This window comes from Notolepis coatsorum (assembly GCF_963971535.1).
Source record: "Notolepis coatsorum genome assembly, chromosome: 7".
NCBI classification, from domain to species: domain Eukaryota; kingdom Metazoa; phylum Chordata; class Actinopteri; order Aulopiformes; family Paralepididae; genus Notolepis; species Notolepis coatsorum.
This window is the reverse complement of record NC_140171.1, coordinates 87,375,636-87,397,129: the sequence shown is the minus strand read 5'-3', so window position 1 is coordinate 87,397,129 and position 21,494 is coordinate 87,375,636. Positions and strand designations below refer to the sequence as shown.

Here is a 21,494-nt window from a genome sequence, read left to right as displayed (position 1 = left end):
CTCCACCACCCAAAGTCCCTTCTCCCTAGCAGCTAGGAAGGATGACAGAGGATAGGGTGAAGGAGTGTCACAGGGCTGTGACCCAGTTTGTTGTCAAAGGCCTGCACCCCTTCTCTACAGTGGAGTCCAAGGGCTTTAGGTAACAACTAATCATTCAGTGTATATCGTTTTTTTTGTATACATAGTTGTCTAACTTGTCTGTTGTTGTTGTTGTTGTTGTTGTTATAAGTTATTATTGAAGCAGCTATTCCCACCACTCCACACAAATTTACAATAATTCAATCATTTCTAATCTTTACTGTAGGGAGATGACCAATGCTCTCAACTGCAAATATACCCCTCCCTGCAGGAATGTCCTCAGTAACACACTGATTCCTGCCTGGTATAATGTTGAAAAGGCCAATGTTATCACAGAGCTTAAAGATGTGCCAAAGTTAGCCTTTACATCGGATGGGTGGACCAGCTTAACTCAGGACCACTACTACTAAATAAAATAGAAAGTCCCAAAATAGTTAATTTATCTGACTGCTTGTATTAATTGATAAAAAAAAGTAGCCATGTGCAGTAATATAGTTATATAAAAGAATAATAAAGCAATGTCGATTCTGTTCTTAATAATTTTTTTGCTAAATCAAAAAGAACCGATAAGAGTATCGATAAAGTACCGAACCGTTAAGCAGTATCGATAAGAGTAGTAGTATCGATAAAATCCTAACGATACCCATCCCTAGCTGGGAGTGCGCGCTGGTACAGAGGAGCGTGCCAAGCTTGGAGGTCTGGATGATGCGCGTCAGGCTGGGAGTGCGCGCTGGTACGGAGGAGCGTGCCAAGCTCGGAGGTCTGGAAGATGCGCGTCAGGCTGGGAGTGCGCGCTGGTACGGAGGAGCGTGCCAAGCTCGGAGGTCTGGAAGATGCGCGTCAGGCTGGGAGTGCGCGCTGGTACGGAGGAGCGTGCCAAGCTCGGAGGTCTGGAAGATGCGCGTCAGGCTGGGAGTGCGCGCTGGTACGGAGGAGCGTGCCAAGCTCGGAGGTCTGGAAGATGCGCGTCAGGCTGGGAGTGCGCGCTGGTACGGAGGAGCGTGCCAAGCTCGGAGGTCTGGAAGATGCGCGTCAGGCTGGGAGTGCGCGCTGGTACGGAGGAGCGTGCCAAGCTCGGAGGTCTGGAAGATGTCTGGGCGTCTGCAGCGCGGAGGTCTGGATGTGCGTCAGGACGACAGCTGCGCGGGGGTCTGAAGTGGATCACTGGGATGCCTCCCGTGGAAGTCTAGGGAGCGCAGACCAGTCTCCCCCTCAGGCAACGGCGACAGCAGGCGAGGGCTGGAGCAACATCCTTACGCCGGAGATAAAAACAGCATAGACCGAACAGAGGACCTCCCGAGGGAGTCTTGATGAAAGAGCATATCTGATACCGAATGTTACGGCATATTACAACACGACCCCACGAGGAACAGAGTGGAAGAGCCAGGTATTTAAAGGCCACAGGGGAACTAATTAAACTGCACCACAGGTGCGAGAGGTAATTGACAATCGAACTAAAAGTGTGAGTTCGGCACCAGACCAATCAAACACATAAATGACAGGTAGTCCAGGTGTGGCTGCTTGAAGAGAAAACGAGAGTAAAGAACGAGAGGGTGGGGGCTAGTGAGAGTGAGTGAGAAGGGAATTCCTAAAACGTAGGCTAAAAGGAAGAAAAGAGTAGGTGAGCAGCGGGCAAAACCTCACACCATTGGCCCGCTGGGTGACATGACCTGCTACTTTGGCTCCGCCTCCCCTCTCACAATGCAAAGTCAATGGGAGTTTAGAATCCAATATATGACCTGTGTGATTTGAGGGCAAACTGAGAGCGTATTAGAGTGTTTATAACCGAATGCGCAACACAAATCAGAAGTGTTATCTGTCTATTTGAAAATATAGTCGTGTCTGATAAAGATTTTTCAAGTATTTCTCTTTTTTAATAAAAAGAAATTATATTACTGTTCCATAGCAGAGCAGCATACGAGAGGTTATGGTAAATGGAATAGCTTGCATGCAAACACCTTGTTACAAGTTATTAAACAATTATTGTACATTTTGGACATAAAGTACTTTTGTGTGTGGTGCTGTGCATGAATCCAGTAGACAATTTACGTCCAGTAGGCTAATGTTAGCTAGCTACTGTAGCGCTTCTAGAGAAAATCTAAGGACAGATGGACAGAGACTCCAGAGATTCGTTTTCTTGGCAGCATTTGAACATTGAGCTGTTTTTTTCACTTGTGCTTTTTCTGCTTTGTGTGTGTGTGTGTGTGTGTGCCTGTGTGTGTGTGCGTGTGTGCGTGTGTAGACTCCTGTGTCCGTGCCGCACCGCATCCCATCTGGAAACAGCAGGGAGGGAAAGACGCTCTCCGAGATCAATTGTGAGTTGGACTTCTCTTCCACTAACTGCAGAAAACACACTTTAACACGCCTTTTAATGCTGTGTGGAGTCTTGAAGAGACACAAGTTGTCTTTTTAAAACAAGTGAAATGAGGACACTGGTGGCCTGATCTGGGAGCAGCTTGGGACAAACAGGTGTTGAGAGAGGGCACTGTGGCTGCAATGTGCACTCACGTTTCAAGTTTGCTTTTATTCGTCACGTATAAAGTACATGTACATTACAGTGAAAGGCTTGGTTCTGTATGAGCCCCTGAGAATGTGCTTCATACAGTAAAAAAAAAAAGTAAGTAAAAGGAATAATAAGTCCCTACACTATACACTATACAAACTAAAGTACAACCTAAGTACCGGTGCAATGAACTAAAATGCAGGCAATGAGGTACAAAAACTTGAAGTATGGATGTGATGGTGTGACAGTGATAGTATGACTGATAGTATGACAGTGTGACAGTAGGACAGAGTGACAGTGATAGTGTGACAGTGATAGTGGTAGTATGACAGTGTGACAGTATGCCAGTGATAGTATGACAGTAGGACAGAGTGACAGTGATAGTATGACAGTGTGATAGTATGACAGTATGCAAGTGCTAGTATGACAGTAGGGCAGTAGGACAGTGACAAAGCGTTCAGCCGAACGCACAATTGGAGGTGGACTTCACACTCTCCAGGACATTTACAACAAGCGTTGCAGGAGCAAGGCTAAGAGAATAATCATAGACTCTAGTCACCCAAACAACTGCCTCTCTGAACTGCTGCGGTCAGGCAAGCGATACCGGAGTCTCATGGCCAGTACAGAGAGACACTATTTGACAACCCATCATCTACACTCACAGCACACACATCCACACGCACACACTCACTCACTTTAAATAAACACTCACCGTAACACCCACTCTACTCACTTTAAACACTTTAACACACTTTATATTTATTAACAAATAGATTTGCACTACAATTCATACCTCATTGCACCTTACCCTAAGTTGTACCTGATCCCATTGCTGCATTGTACCTCACTGTTACTCTTTTTTTACTCTGTATTGTATATGTATATTGATTGACTGAACACTTTGTTTACGTACTCTTGACTTTTTCTATTTTATACTTTTTATCTATTTTATCTATCACACTCTCAGGAGCTCATACAGAAAAAAGCATTTCATGGAAAAGTATTCTGTATTTTACTATGACAACTTGAACTTGAACAGTGACAGTGCTAGTATGACACTGTGACATTGACAGTGACAGTATGACAGTGACAGTGGTGCTTGCGATCATTACAGCAGACAGTTTAGATGTAACCGAAGATGAAAGGTACATTTGATTTGATTTGATTTGACATTTAAAAAAATACAAGATTCCAGAAAACATCAAGGATGCTACACAAAAAAGTCAAGACTTATTTCCATTGTGGTCCTTGGTCTCAGACAGACAAGCAATACAAAACATGACCACAAATAACAATTTGACAAACTACATAGACATGTACATTTTAAATGCAGTACAAACGTAGCCACAGACAACAATGTATCAGACAACATTTGCATGCATTTAAAAAAAAATATATATATATATTTAATCCTCTTTTTCTCCGCCTGATTTTCTATGCTTTTTCTCCCCATCCCAATTTAGTCATAATTTTTTTTAAAGATTAATTTTTTGGCGTTTTATCGCTTTATTGCTACTGGGCAGTCCAGTAGATAGAGACAGAGGAGGAATGGGAGACAGAGTGGGGGGAAGACATTCGGCAAATAACGACTGGTTCGGGAATCGAACCCGGGTCGGCCGTGTCGCGGCTGAGCGCGCTATGTGGTTCGCCACTGGGGTGCCCCCAATTTAGTCATTATGCCAATTCCCCCCCTCCCGTACCTGGTCGTTGTGCGCATGTTCCCCCTACTGGTCGGTACAAGGGAACCCTGAAGTCTACCACATGCTTCCTCCGACACATGCGGAGACAGCCAGCGGCTCTCTTTTCACCTGGCAGCGAGGACTCTCATTGGTGAAGTGTAACGCGTGGGAGGTCACGCTGCCTTCACCATTTCCTGCCTTTCGCTGAGCAGGCGCCCAGACCTGACCTGTAGGCGTCGCTGTCCACAACGCCAGATTACCACCCACGACTTCCCTCCCTCTAGCTCAGCCAAACGAGTTAGTATGACGATCGGCCCAAGCCGCAGGCAATGCTGACTCCGGGAGTCGAGACCGCAGCCTTGCATTGGTGACGAGCGCAATCTACGCCACCCGACCGCCTTGCATGCATTTTAAAATCTAGTTTTTAACATTGTCAAGGAGCCATGATTTGACTTTTTTCTTAAAATTGTGTCGGCTACTAATGCATTTACCTGTGAAGGTAGCAAACTCCAATTTGTGGCTCCCCAGAATTTAAAAGAACATTTGCCCATATTTGTTTTGAACCTTGGAATACACAGGTCGGCAATGCTGGCTCTGGTGTTATGGGTATGCATGTCCCTATTACACTGAAAATAATTTGTAAGATAAGTGGGGGCCCTATTATTATAAATGTTGTGAACTATATTTTAGCTGAAGTTGAATGGATCTGGCTTCCAGAGGGAGCCAGCCCAACAACTGGAAGTGTTGTTTGCCCACATGTGCTCTGCAGGCTAGTCCTAGAGTTAATCGGAGTAACCAGCTATTTGTGAAATTATTTTCATCTAAAGAAATCCACTGTTTTCTCTTCCTTGAAAACATACCTACTCCATGAGTGACATATTATCTGCACTTGAGAGCGGACACATAACAAAAAAAAATTATTATTATAATAATAATAATTAATTAATTAATAAAGAATTTAGATTTTGAACCACACTCTCCATCACACAGGACCTTGAGGATGTCACTCAAATCAGCCTTCCGCCCCAGGACGTCTGTTGCATTCGGAAATCTAAAATTGTGGAAGATCACGATGCCATACATGCCATATCCTTTTTAAAATGTATCGGTGCCCACATTTAAATAAGAAACGGTAATTTGTGGAATATTGTGATGGAGCGGCTCCGTCATTGACTGCGGGCAGTGCAGACACACACACACGCCACACATATTCTTCTGAGTGGCTCTGACACTGAGTCCGTCAATGAACAGATAGAAAAGTGACGGAAGGTATTACTGTCCGTTGGTTTATTGTTTAAACCCGATCAGCCGAGATTAATTTCACATCATGAATAGATCAATACAGTCCGTATTAATTAATGTTGCGTTTCTTTTTCAAATGTAGCCAATAGTAAACACCCTAACCCTATCAAAACAGCAGTCAAAGTGTATATTTTTGTTTACCAATGATTTTAAGTGTTATTAGCGAAATATGAGTTTATAAAAATCTCGGCGCATTGCATCGGAAACCGGATGATTTAGACGTGAGGAAATTCAGTACTGTATCTACAAAAAACCCTGTAAATCATCTGCCCTTTATTCATTTGCTTAGATTATTTGTACACTTTATCTCAAGAAGTTGCTGAATGAGCAGAATGTTTCACGTCTGGTCAATGTTAGCATGGTGTTATTCACCGTCAACGATGGAAAACATTTACAAATAATAATAATTTATATTCTCCTTTGGTTTATTACAATTTACTCAAGCATAGTAACAGACACTATATTTCTGACACTGGGAATACATTCCCTGAGGTCCATAGATGTCCCTAGATACCAAGAACATGCAAATGGGCCTTGTAGAAGTGGAGCAATCTTCAATTTACTTGGGGTATGTACTTTTAGGCAACATTTCTGAAAATATGGCTATGGCTTAGGAGGTTAATTAGAACCTAACTCGGTCTGTCCAATAAAACAGACGTAGACGGACGGACACAGCGGATAACTGTAGCTGTATAACGTTAAAGATAAAAGTAAGCGCTCTACAGATATTGAGCATAATTTTGTCAAATATAGTAATTTTGTCAAATATAGTAAAAGATATTTGCCAGGAAATAAAATTGCTTTTGTGCATAGATCACCAGATTTATCATCTTATAATACACATTTCACGTTGCACGGCTTGTAGTGGGGTGAAATACTGTGATGATTTCCGTTAACCAATCAATGGTCTGCAGGATGTGGGTGTTTTGTACCCAGGGGTGTAAAGTACTTGAGTAATTGTACTTCGTTACAATACTTAAGTACTGTTTTTGGGGATTTGTACTTTACTCGAGTATTATTAGGTTTGTATACTTGTACTTTTACTCAATTACATTTCAGAGAAAAAAAACATACTTTTTACTTCTTACATTTAAAATGCAGACCTACAAAGTACAAATCTTGCAGGTCCAACCATTTTAATTTGTGTATTTGTTTCTCTGGCCGAACTAACGTTAACGTTATTAATCCTGCGGCCGCACTTTATTTAAAAACAGCCAATCAAATCCCCATCAATGGAAAATTAACCCGCCCATACCCATGCTGATCGGTTCTTGTGCAAGACTAGAAAGCGGGGATTTTTGATTAAACACCTGCTATCAGAAGAATAGACGGTCAGAAAAAAAGTTTTTACTTTTACTTTTCAGTACTTAACACTTTGGGTGCCATGGGTTAAATTCATGATATACCATAGATTGCCAGCTCTATTTGTCTATGGAGAAGTACCCCTTCTTTGCATGGCTATAACTTTTTAAATTCTATTGCTACATTGCCATTATTAGGGCCCATTCAAAGTCCTATATGTATTGTTCATTGTGTAGCAACGTTAAACTTTTTCATTCACATATTCATAGTAAAGTATGGTCTAATGTATAAGTGTTTTCATCTCTTTCTGCAGCTTTCTCCAGAACGTGATCTATAGCCCCAAATGCATTATATTGATGATGAAATACAGTTTGATGGCAATCGGGGCGATATAAAAAATTTCAATTGGACGTACTTCTAGAATGATCTACGTATGATCTGATGATGACCGGATGGGCGGGGGATCGTTTATAATTCCGTGGGCAGCGTTATATCATTCATCTAGTGTGGGTCATATGTTCAGTTTATATGGAACACGTTCAAAAATAACGCTGAATCTTACCGGATCTTCCTCGCGCCGTTGGACGATCAGCGTGGTGTAGACCGTTTTCGATTATGGGATGTTTATCCTGATGAACCATTTCCAGCTTGTATAATACTACCGGTATATACGTCCAAATCATGTTGTTTATCGAGTTATTGGCAATGGATCGCTATATATTGTGACGAGCCAGAGTGCCGCGAGCCAAACCGTGTGCCCGGAAGTAATATGGCCGACCAGCACAACCTCCACAGCACTTCCTGTTTGACGATTGCGCCGATCAACCACCAGATGGCGCTCCTGAACCGTCAGAGAGCTCAGTGGGTCCTCCTGGTGGATCTCAGGCCAGCGGAGGGGAAATATGAATCCAATCACAGATTTTTGAAATATTGATATTAAAGACGCTGTAAAGCGTCCTTCGGCAACTTGAGCATGGCCGGGAATGACGCTGTAAAGCGTTTCCCGGCACACAAAGTGTTAAGTACATTTAAAAGTAGAAACTTTTTTACTTTTACTCAAGTGTGTTTTTAGCCAGATACTCTGACCTTTACTTGAGTACAATTTTGAGACGGTACCCATACTTTCACTTAAGTATAATTTCTGGGTACTTTTTACACCCCTGTTTGTACCTTTCCCAGAGCCGTACAGTTGCTAAATCAGCACTGCTTGGCACGGGTCAATTGGATGTGGAAAAAGGTAAATAAAGCAGGAGCACAGATTTCTGCATGGTAGTGGAGAACAAGTCTGTAGACCTGGGGAGTTATGTGACCCGCCTGGTTCCAGACCAGTTGTTGCTTATGGTTTTGGCTAGAGCTCCAACCCTGGTGCTGATTGGCTGAGACGATACACACGGTTTTGGCTAGAGCTCCAACCCTGGTGCTGATTGGCTGAGACGATGCACACACCTTTGCCCTGTCAATGTGGCTGTAGGAGGTCTGTTTCCTCCTGGGCATTTTTGTCCGTCATAGTAGCTTCTCAAACGTTGTTTACATGGTTCGTATTCAATTGGTCTGACGTTTGACCGGAGCAGAGTTGAGCGTACCTAATGCAATAGACCACCGCAACACTTCCGGTACTTTCAGCTCATGGGAGAGCGCGGGGGAGAACATGAATGAATGTTGATGAGAGCCACCACTGGTAGCACCCAAGCTTGGGCTATGCAGGCTCAATGACATACACTGGCACCAGGCACACATCAAACTACACAATGACTGCCATACACTGGCACCAGGCACACATCACACTACATAATGACTGCCATACACTGGCACCAGGCACACATCACACTACATAATGACTACCATACACTGGCACCAGGCACAAATCACACTACACAATGACTACCATGCTGTACACTGGCACCAGGCACACATCACACTACACAATGACTACCATACACTGGCACCAGGCACACATCACACTACACAATGGCTGAATGGCTCAGGAGACAGGGATTTATATCAGCCAATTAAGGGGAAGGGATTATTAGATGGCCTTGATGTCAGAGACCTGAGTGGGAATTTGGCCAGGAACGTCGGGGAACCCCCTACTTTTTACGATAGGCGTCCTGGGTTCCCAACGGGACCCCCCCCCCCCCCCCCCCCACAGTAATGTTGGCGAGCTAGCTAAATTGTATAAAAATGCACGTATCCGTGACACGCGTGCCCCGCGACAACACTAGTAGTTTTGGGGGGCCTACCACACCCCCTGAAAAAAATCCTAAGGGAAACACTGACCTCGGTTTAGCGTCTCATCCGAAGGACGGCACTCACAGCTACGTAACAGGGGCATTGTTACTGACTAGTCCAGTAGGACAGAGTGCCCCCTGCTGGACAACAACACCACTTTCCGACAACGGCCTTGATCGGGGCTCGAACCGGTGATCTTCCGATCATGAGTCCGGAGCTCTACTCATGTAGCCACGCTATAGCGCCAGTTTCACCAACTAGTGGTCAAAAGCTCCATTGGACACCTTTAACAGATGCTCTTATACATTTACATTTAATCATTTAGCTGATGCTTTTATCCAAAGCGACTTACAAGTTCTGTACAACAGGTCAGCAGGAAGGGTACAACTCTTTCAGCTAAGGGTAAATAAGATTGTTCGTCAAACGGTGTCGAAGTTGAGTGCTACAGTCTTGACTCCATAGTAGTATAGTCATAATAGCATAGTAGGTATAATATAGGCAAGGTAGATTACTTGGTAGCAAAGTGCATACCGGTAATAGTAAAAGTCTTATCCAGAGTGACTTCACAGTTGATGCAACAGTAGCAGGAACTCGCAAAATCACCACAGCAAGTCGCCAAAATGGGGTGGTGTACTGAGGACAAATCAATATGTGTCCAGTAATAAGGAGCCTGAGAATAAGTAGCATAGGATTCTTCCACCAAGGGAAAACAGCTGAGGCAAGTGCCCATTATGAACAGAAGAGAAAAGCGACGGGGGTAGGGATAAATTAGCATTGGCAAAACACACCTCTCTGCGCTGTGGGTCTGAAAGAGCTGATTCCCTATACAGTTTCTGCAGCCTCTTGTTTACACTAAGCTATTAACCCCCAAAATGTCTGTATTCAATAAGAACATTTCTGTAGATATACTGCGTTGATTCAAATTAGCCTTTTGTCATCTAATGAACCACTTTGGTCGATAATTTTGTCCGCAGGGAAATGTATAGCCATGATTAACACATGAAAACAGATCTGTGTTCTTAGTGATGATTGGTTGGGTTTTTAGATGGTGTAATCTCCACACTACTGGCTAGAGATCCAACCCTGGTGCTGATTGGCTGAGACAATGCACGCTACTGGCTAGAGCTCCAACCCTGGTGCTGATTGGCTGAGACGATGTGGCTGTAGGAGGTCTGTTTCCTCCTGGGCATTTATGTCCGTCACCCCCCACCTCTTCCATACCAACATCCCCTGCTCTCATCTCTCTCTCTCTCTCCTCTCCCTCTCCTACACTTGAGAAACACTGTTGCGGCTGACAACCGTATTGCACATTGCATTTTGCACTGCAAAACATTTTTACATTACTCATTACACACATACATTTTTTTTGGAACTGTACATAGCCATCTTTGTTATTTAAAATGTAGTATAATATTCCTGATCTGCACTGCACACTTTTACAACTATAGTAATCTTTGTTTTAGTTATGTATTTTATTCAATGCTAAATTTATTGTATTTTTATCTTATTTTATTATTAACTCATTCAGCGCCGGGGATTAGTCTTATCCTCGTAGCTAGAACGCCAGCTATCTAGAGTATTTTCACTGTGCGTGACAATGTTTGCCGAGCTATATCTATATTCTATATTATAGCTATGGATACAATACTATGGTAATTTGACAGTAACTATCTTCTGTCCAAGATGCAAAAAAAGAGATATCCTGCGTTATCCCGTGGTGAATATAAGTATAATTTGTGATTCGGGATAATTCCTGGAAGCTGAGTTATAGGGCGCTACGTCAATTGTACTATAAGCGTTGGCGTTTCTTGCCTGGACACGCTACTATTTCCAAATCAAATGTATATAATAGGTATTATGTTTCATCATGAATGCATGAAAGGGGGGGGGGGGGGGGGTTATGCTTTGATGGCCAGTAACGGCATTCGTGTTGAACACTACACACGCTGATCAGCGGGATCGATATGTTGGATCAAGCTGAAATTGATGTCAGATAGTCCTTACCTTTGATTGGGGTTATTCCAAAAAGAATATTCCAATTGTCTGATCGCGATTTCCAGTATTGGTGTCCATCTGGTCCCGGACATAATTTGGCACAACTTATGGATAGAGTGTGCCAGATGCGTTTCGAAGTGGTCGGATGAAGCGATTTACTCGGCTCCGTCTAAAATGTAGCACCCGGAGGGATTTAAGTGTAACACAGGATGAGATATAAGGTTTCAAAGGGTGGGCGACACTGCCATCTAGCAGGATGCGGCTGGTATTGCACTTTGGCGAACTCCTTTTGATCCACTTTTTCTCCCATTTTTCTATATTTTCTCCCATCCCAATTTCGTATCATCCAATTCAACCCTCCCCTGTCACGAACGCTGTTTCTTGCCTCCCACAAGCCGGCTGCAATGTGGACTAAGTCATACATAGCACAAGTCCCCTCCGGTACTTGAGGTAACAGCAGTCGCATCTTTTCACCTGCGCAGCTCGATCTCTCAGTGTCGAGGAGTAACGCGTGGGAGGCTCACGCTGCCCCCGACACTTCCTGATTCTACTGCGCAGGCGCACCAACCGACTTGTAAGAGTCGCTTGTTCACAACGTTCGATCCCCACCCTTCAGTTTTCCCTCCCCGTAATACGGCCAATGTGTATTACTGCGGACGACCAGCTAAACTGAAAACAATGTGGAGAGCTGGATTCGAACACGCGAATCCTAGCGTCTCCACACTGGTGGCGAGTGCCTTGCCCACTACACCACCTAGCCGCCCGCACTTTGGCGAACTCCTATGGCAACACCGAGGTCAGTGGATGAATAATGAATACAAATATTGAATAAAAGAAAAAACGACCAAATAACGAGTTTACTCGTTGTTGGCGTTTCAACGCATTGCGCCCAATAATGAGTAAACTCAGTTAATGAATCCCTTTAGCGCTTGAGGCTGCAACTAACGATTATTTTGGTAGTAGACTAATCTGTCTTATTTTTTCGATTAGTCGACTAATCTAACGATTATTTCTGTCACACCCTCCATCTCTGCTTCCTGTGGGCGCGGCTCCTTTTCCGGGCTCTTAGCAGACTTCTTAGCTTAACATAACAGACCGACAGTAAGTTTGCTGGAACCCTACCGTCATAGGCAACTACCGTCCTGTCTCTCTTCTCTCCTTCCTTTCTAAAACACTTGAACGTGCTGTATCCAACCAACTTACTGCTTATCTCTTACAGAATGACCTCCTAGACCCTAATCAGTCAGGCTTCAGAACTGGTCACTCCACAGAGACAGCCCTCATTGCGGTCACAGAGGCACTTCACTTAGCAAAAGCGAAAGGCCTCTCCTCTGTCCTGATTCTCCTAGATCTATCTGCAGCCTTCGACACAGTCAACCACCAGATCCTCCTCGCGGCCCTCGCAGGAATGGCAGTGGCTGGCTCTGCGCTGACATGGTTGTCATCATACCTCAATGACCGCTCCTACCAAGTGTCATGGAGAGGGACCCTGTCGGCCACCCGCCCCCTGCGGACGGGTGTCCCCCAGGGCTCGGTTTTAGGACCCCTTCTCTTCTCCCTCTACACTAAATCACTGGGTAACATTATCACGTCCCATGGCTTCTCCTACCACTGTTATGCCGACGATACTCAACTCTTCCTCTCCTTCCCTCCCTCAGATATCCACGTCTCTGAGCGGATCTCGGCCTGTCTGTCCGACATCTCCGCCTGGATGACGACCAACCACCTCAAACTGAACCTAAGCAAAACAGAATTGCTCCACCTGCCGGCCAAATCCTCCCCCCTGACCGACCTTTCCATCACAGTCGAGAATGCAGCTGTGACCGCGTCCCCGACCGCCAAGAACCTTGGCGTTGTCCTCGACGACCAGTTGAACTTCTCTGCTCACATCGCAGCGACAACCAGAACCTGCCGATTCCTCCTGAGCAACGTCAGAAGGATCCGCCCCTTCCTGACAAAAGAATCCACCCAACTCCTCGTCCAATCAACAGTCATCTCCCGCCTCGACTACTGCAACGCACTGCTCGCTGGCCTCCCGGCCACTGCCACTAAGCCTCTTCAACTCATTCAGAACGCAGCGGCCCGCCTGATCTCAAACCTACCGAAGTCGGCCCATGTCACCCCACTTCTTAGGGACCTGCACTGGCTCCCCATTGCTGCACGAATCCGCTTCAAGGCCCTCGACCTAGCATACCGTGCGTCAAAGGGAACTGCTCCCGCCTACCTCCGGTCAATGGTCTCTAACTACACACCCTCAAGACCCCTACGCTCTGCTTCTTCTGGCCGCCTCAGACATACTCCTATCCAAGCTCCGGGAGGGTCATCAAAGAGAAGTCGCCTATTCTCAGTCCTTGCCCCACAATGGTGGAATGAACTACCCACCCCAGTTAGGACAGCCGAAACACGTCCAATCTTTCGCCGTCGACTAAAGACGCACTTCTTCAACCATTATCTGAATTAAAAAAAAATTATCTAACCCTAACTAACCATACTGTCATGCACTTGTCCTAATAAAATAACCTACACTGTAGCACTCAACACTTTGACGAACATTGTTACTCAGCTGATAGAGTTGTGCCCTTCCTGATGGCTTGTCGTACAGAACTTGTAAGTCGCTTTGGATAAAAGCGTCAGCTAAATGACTAAATGTAAATGTAAATGTAAACTAATGGGATAACTGGGGTTGCAACAAAAGTGCAACTAGGGCTAAAAACACAATGAAATAATAATAATAATAGTAATAATAATAATAATAATAATAATAATAATAATAATAATAATATAATAATAATAATAATAATAATAATAATAATAATAATAATAATAATAATAATAATAATAATAATAATAATAATAATAATAATAATAATAATAATAATAATAATAATAATAATAATAATAATAATAATAATAATAATAATAATAATAATAATAATAATAATAATAATAATAATAATAATAATAATAATAATAAAAAAAAATATATCCTTCTTAGCAGACCTTCTTAGCTTAACACATTGAGGACCGGCCGTCGCCGTCTAATATGTGGCTGGAGGACAACACTTTGTAAACAAACCGATGTACTTTTGGAGAGCTATATCTATTATAGTATTGCTCAGGGCTGTACACTGCGACGAGATGGTCGCAAATTGCCCCTTAATTTGGCCGTTGCGAGTTGGAAATATTATTTGGGAGCAACGTTGCGAGTTGTGATTTCAACCCTTCATTCGCATTTCACTCCTAAATTAATCCATACAAATTGGATAATTTTTTTTTAAAACATTAGCCTACAACCAAGGCTTTCCCCATCAGTTAGTTTCAGATTAAATTAGGTCCATTATCCCCTACTTTCCCTCATCCCCTCTTCCCCCTCCCCCCCTACTTTCCTTGCCCTATTTTTTGTCCTGATTGTAAAGCGACCTTGGGTTCTATGAAAGGCGCTATATAAATTTGATTTATTATTATTATTATTATTGTACAGTGCGACACAATGTCGTGGTGCTATGAAAGAATCTGTCGGCAATGAATGAACTTACTGCGATCACCGATAGCCTGAGTGAAAAAAAAGATTTACGTGGAGTGAATCTGGGTCACGCTATATACTTGGTACTTGTAGTCTATCGTGCGATTAAAGACCATGTCCCTGTCTGCGTAGTCTATACATCCAACACCAAATCCCATAATTCCTAGCGAAACGAAACTGAATGTGGCCTCTCTTCCTTTCAATATGGGCTATTGCATCGCCAAAGAAGCACCTCCTTTCAATACATTTAAGACGCTAATTTTGCTCTGCAAGAACAACGGAGTGGATATCAGTCCATCTTATGACAACCATGTCCGATGTGGAGAGATGATAAGATGATGATGATTGATTGACGGGGACACGGACACTTCTAACGTTCAGGTTCAGCCATGCATTAGGTGAGTAGTAGTAGCCCACTATTAGGACGTGAAATACTGTCTACTTAAATTTATAAAATATCAACCTATCTATCTATCTAATAATGAGACAATATGCAAATAAGATAATACTAATAATTGTCACGGTTCCCCGTATATGAAATGAAAGTGGCTTGCAACTTTACTGCTGGTAAAATCACTGTTTATTTCTCGTTTAGCATAGTACGGTATTACATTCCACTTCTATAAACAATCAAAGTCCTACCGTAAGAGCCTCATACGGGTCAATTAAACCTTTTTGATTAGTCTTTCCTTCGAGCTAAGTTGGACTGAACATTTCACTGTCAAAAGCGCAAATAAATAAATAAGGTTTAAATAAATAAATAAGGTTGCGTCGCAACACGGTTTTCAAAATAAAGGTCACATATACAAATACCTCTCAATTCTTATTAAAAAAAGTCCCGGATATACATAAACATTAATTGGCATAGATCTCTATAAACGGCCCAACACATTGATCACTTTAGGCACACATTGAAACCAGTAACATCACAAATATGAAGCAGGTAATTACCCATACAAATAATAAACCTTTCATGGGGTTATTTACAATAATAATTCATTTGATTTCTAAAGCACTTTTCATTGTGAAACAAATGTATGCAGAGTTTCTTGTCCTCCTGATTAATGCAATGGTGTGTGTGTGTTGTGGTGATCTCATTCAAGGAGCACTACACAAGCGCGCGCACACACACACACACACAGTTTGTTGTTTTTGTTCTATTAGTGATTTACACACTTTCTCAGTTGGTTCATTATAAAAGATACAAACCTGAAAACAAACGCACTTAAATGTTAAATAAAAGGACCACAGTAATGAGGCAGGAGGAACATATTTTTTTAATAATGGTAAAATTGTTATTTAAAAATGTGCCCCTAAAAAATATTTTTTGCCCCTAAATTTCTCATTTAGGGGTAAGTGTGCCCCTAGTGAAAAAGCTTAGCGTACAGCCCTGTTGCTATCTGTCCATTCTCATTGTCACTTGAGTGCATAAACCGTGCCTTCATAATGGCTTAACACTTTGAGCGCCACTCACGGCTAATCTCGGGTTTACGATTGTGACGTTGAAAGCCACGTCACGGCTTTTCTCGGGATTTTTTATTTTTTTATTAGCGATCTGAAATTATATTGCATCACGCGAGCCTACCGTTGGAGATCCAGGGGCCGCCGGCGATCAGATGTGAAAAAAGCGCCCCCTATCGTCTCTCAGATGGTAAATCACCCTTTTGGAATGGACTCAATGAAAATGGATGGGGGAAAAAAATATTCCAGTCCACATTTTCCAGTCCACTGATGCAGCCGGAGTTACCAGAGTTCATTCTGGAGCCTCTGAGCCGCGGCGAGTATGGGTTATACTGTACACATGTTGGATCAATATACTTATCGATTTTTTAGAATGGTGATCAGGAATTGGAATATACCATTTGGATACCATCTGATGTCAGGTAAGGAATCTATGTTATCAGTGTTAGGATAATCAGACTAGTTTTCGAGGAGATATAAGCGTTTCCACTATGTGATATGGCTGTTTCACTGTAAAAGCCATGAGGAAATAATAGCAGCGATTATCAGCGCACAACACGAGCGTGCGTGCGCACACATATACTATCGATTATCTAGCGTTTATTTGAAAACGATTCATAAATAGACCGACAAATGATAACGTTCTGGAATATTCCAGTAAAAGGCGATTATCAGGGAATGTGTTGTTTTTTCTTCGAAACCGAGTGGTTTTCAAAATGCTATAAAAAGGAAATGAAGCGATAAAAACACAATCTGCTTTGCCAATGTTGACTGGAAAATGATTCTTTGATAAGCGATGGGCAGATTAGACACATAGCATAATTTAAAACATAGATTAGGCGATATTAACTTTACATGGGCCGTGGACCGTGGCATCAACGGGGTAAAAAGGAAAACACGGCCTGGCACTGAAAGTGTTAAAGAAAAAAAATCCATCGGTTGGTTGTCATTTTATAGTGTCGTGAATATAAGGTTTATCGCACTTTTCGTCTCAAATATTTTCTGGGAAGCTAGATATGAGGCTAAAGGCTACTCACGTTATATCGAACGGCATTTTTTTTTTTTTTTTTTTTTATATTTTTTGCACAAATCTCTCCAATATTCAAAACATCTCTTTCCACATCATCATATGCAACTTCCAAGATTTGCCTTTTTATTTTTTGTAAGAACATACAAAACATGTAAAGGACTCATACAAATACATTAACAACTGACATGGAAAATAAAAAAATACTTACGAAAAAAGAAAAATACTATACTATACATTGTGCGTATACATCCCTGATATATATACTTTGCATGTAGACGATCTACCTTCGAGCAGGTATGTGCTGCATCCTCTATCGGGATGCCACCCTTCTCCATATTGCATGTGAGAGAAAGCGTCCCAGATACATGCAGGTGTGCATGATAGCATGCATGCATGTGTGTCTCCAACACACGTATGTGGGTACGTGTATCACGTAAGCATGTGTACATGCCTCACATGTGTGTGTGTGTGCATCTTCCAGGTATGTGACTGTACTCCTATCTCTTGTGTGTGTCTCGTATCCATGTGTGCCTCTGCCCCCTATGTGAGTGTATATCTCAGGTGTGTATATATATGTGCGTCTCAGCTACGTATGTGTGTGTCTCCTATGTACATGTGTATCCCCCATATGCGTCAGTGAGAGCCTATACTTCAACTATGTGTATATGTAGGTGTGTGTATGCCTATTTCCTATAAGTGAGTATGTGCATGTATGTGTGCCCCTGACCTGTATAATTTATCCTTGTGCATATGAGTGTGTGTAAACCTATTATGTACACATACGAATATGTGTATCCTAGATACTTGTATGCGGCTATACATGCGCATATGTGAGTGTGATAGAGACAGTGACCGTTCCATAGATACACCATCCGGACATAAAATCCATGCATATACATACATAATACATTATAAAGTACAAGTACCATCAGATCAGATCCCCTTTTTCATATTCATCCTTGATATCAGTGTAACCCCACCTTAATCATTTGTCCCCAGACCGTTCAGTCAGGTGAAGAAAACTGTCCCATACCTCAGCGAAAATATCCTCTCTCCCTGCGACTCTATACGTCACCCTTTCATATGATGCTGTACGGAACATTAATTCCATCCATTCTTTAAAAGTAATATCCACGGGTGATTTCCAATGTCGTAATGCAATTCTACATCCTGATATCATGGCCATTCTATACCACATTCCCCGGTATTTAGGCAGTTTAATCCCTTTCGGCACCACACCCAAAACACATGCCAATGGGGAGTTATTTATCTTCACATTCAGAACCTTACTTAGGAATATTACAATTTGATCCCACATTTTTCGGACCTTCTCACATTCGTACAGCATATGTAGTAAAGTGCCTGTCTCCTTCTCACATCTCCAGCAGATGTCAGTGTCCCTTAATTTTAGTCTGGCCAGTTTACTAGGCGTCCAATAGCTTCTGTTCAACACTTTGTAAAAGATAAGTTGTGATTGCGCCTCCCGAGAGAATTTACTCCATTTGGACACCAGCTTCTCCCACATTTCCTCAGTAATATCCTCACGTACATCGTTCTCCCAGCTCAACCTCAGACCCGCCAATTTGGGTGCATTGTATTCTCTTATAACATCATAAAATCTTGACGCACCGCCTTTCCTACGCCATCCTTTATAGAATATTTCTTGAATTGCAGTAATCGGGCCACACTTTGGCCCTCCTATTGATGACGATATACAATGTCTAATCTGTAGGAATTTATAAAAGTTTTTATTATCTATATCAAAATCCTCTTTAATATCCTCAAAAGGCAAAACCCCATCTTCCCCGGCTATATCACCTAGTACATGTATCCCCCTTTTAATCCAATCGTCCCATATGACTGATTTCTTACCAATCTTTAGTTTTTTATTATACCATATAGAGGCTCTTGTAGTTAAATATGGGCTATCACCAGTCATTCTGTGCGATTGATTCCAAGTTTCCCTGATAAATGCCATTAAAGGGTTTTTAAAAGGTATAGGTCTGTCTGATTGTGTCAGGAAGGATTCCAGAGATGAGGGATATATCATTTCCTCCTCCATCTTGACCCAAGCAGGTGCCTCCTCAGTCGAGTGATTCAGTTTGGAGAGCTGGGAGAGCGAGAATGCATAGTGATACCAGTCTAGTTTAGGCAGGGATAAGCCGCCATTTTCCTTTGCTGAATACATTTTGGCCCGTCCAAATAGCGGCCTTTTGCCCCCCCACAGATATACATTAATGACTTTGTCATACTGTTTGAGTAACTGGGTCGGGAGAGTCAGCGGCAGCATATATAGGATATAATTTAATTTGGGAGCCAATATAATTTTTACTAAGTTTATCTTCCCCAGGAGGGACATATTCATCTTGGCCCAATTCTGGGTCAGAGCACTAATGTGTTCGATTATAGGGGCAATATTGGCTTGCATTAACTCTTTCAGACCTGGGATCAGCTTTATTCCTAGGTATATCAACCCTGACGGCATCCATCTGTATTGCCACCCCCTCCTGATAGCAGGGGGACAACATTTAGAGAGAGGCATTGCTTCTGACTTGCTCCAGTTGATTGTGTATCCAGATATTTCGGAGAAGGACTCGATAATAGTTCCACTGACCCCAGCTGCTGTTTGGGGATTGCTGGATACCAATAAGATATCGTCCGCATATAAAAATAATTTATGTTCTACCTGCCCCGCTATTACCCCTTTGATGTCTTGATTAGTCCTTAGTGCGATAGCAAGTGGTTCGAGGAAGAGCGCAAACATTTGGGGAGAAAGCGGAGAACCTTGCCTCGTCCCCCGCCCTAGATTAAAGGGCGAGGATACGATCCCGTTGGTCAATACTGATGCCATCGGATTTGTGTATAACAGTTTTACCCACCCAGTAAACGATGGTCCGAACCCGAAGCGCTCTAGCGTGTGAAATAAGAATGCAAATTCCACCTTATCAAAGGCCTTTTCGGCATCCAATGAGAAGGCCACTGTAGGTTCTGTATCATTCCTGACCTTCCACATTATGTGTAGGAGTCTGCGGATATTATCAGCTGAGTTTCTCCCCTTCACAAAGCCCACTTGATCTGAATGCACCAAAGTTGGTAGTACATCTTCTATTCTATTCGCAAGTATCTTTGCCAATACTTTTTCTTCCAAATTGCTCAGGGATATACTGTAGGCCTATAGTTTCCACAGTATTGAGGGTCTTTGCCCTTTTTCTGTAGTAACGTAATAGTGGCCGATCTCAAGCTAGTGGGCAATCCCCCTTTTAACAATGAATCCTCATATACTTTTAATAGTCTCGGAGCGATTATATCACTGAATTGTTTGTAGAAATCGGGAGTAAACCCGTCGTCTCCTGGTGCTTTACCCAATTTAAGGCTGTTGATTGCCGCGTGTATTTCCTCTATCGAGACCCCCCCCTCCATTGATTTTACTTGTTGTTTCGATAACGACGGTAATTTGATTTTGTCGAAGAACGCGTCCATTTTTACCTGATCCACCGCCTTCTGTGGGGTATATAAATCCTGGTAGAAGCACCTGAAAAAATGATTAATTTCCTTTTTGTCTGTAATAATCTTGTCATCTTTATTACGAATTGAGGATATAATATTTTGATTTTGCATTTGTTTAACCCGATTCGCTAGTATTTTACCCGCTCTCTCCCCTTGTTCATAATATCTTTGGTTGGTCCTAAATAACGCATATTCAGCCTTCTTTTGATATATGTTGTTCAATTCGTATTTGGATTTGTTTAGGTTTCTCCACGTTTCTGGGTCTGGTCTCTGACTGTGCTGTTTCGAGAGTATTTTAATTTCCTCATCTAACGCTGTCATTTTTTGTTTCTCTGCCCTTTTTAGTATTGCACCGTATTGTATGAGTCGTCCTCTCATCTAAGCTTTACATGTGTCCCACATTATGCCACTATCATCTATTGACCCTTCATTAAGTTCCCAGAATTCCTTAAATATAGTTCTAATGTATGCACACGATCCTTCATCATTTAACATCAGGTTATTGAATCGCCATCTCCGAGATCGTTGCCCTTCCTCCATGGATGTGATCACTAAATCAACCGGAGCATGGTCAGATATTACAATGTTCCCTATCCCAGTATCTGCTACCTGTTCTACCAGCGCGCTAGAGATCAGGAAATAATCTATTCTAGAGTATGAGGAATGCGGGTGAGAGTAAAACGTGTAGTCTCTTTCCTGTGGGTTCATAACCCTCCAAATATCCACTAGACCCAATTCCTCTATCAGTACACCAACCGCCAGTCTCCCTGCGTTGTCAGCGGTCCTGGGTTGATTTTGTCCATTAAGGTGTTTCCAACCAGGTTGAAGTCCCCCCCTATGATTACGTTGCTATTCCCTATTTTCCTGATCACCTCACATACTTCA

At 42.7% G+C, this 21,494-nt stretch overlaps 1 protein-coding gene across 4 annotated transcripts in view; it reads left to right on the top strand.

The window, feature by feature from the left end:
* The window catches only part of map4k3a (mitogen-activated protein kinase kinase kinase kinase 3a), a 459,102-nt gene that overhangs the window by 306,512 nt on the left and 131,096 nt on the right, over positions 1–21,494 (top strand). For all 4 annotated transcript variants that reach the window (XM_084319042.1, XM_084319041.1, XM_084319040.1 and 1 more), the window contains exon 13: positions 2,321–2,393. In XM_084319042.1, coding sequence (XP_084175168.1) covers positions 2,321–2,393 — 73 coding nt within the window. The remainder of the gene's footprint in view (positions 1–2,320; positions 2,394–21,494) is intronic.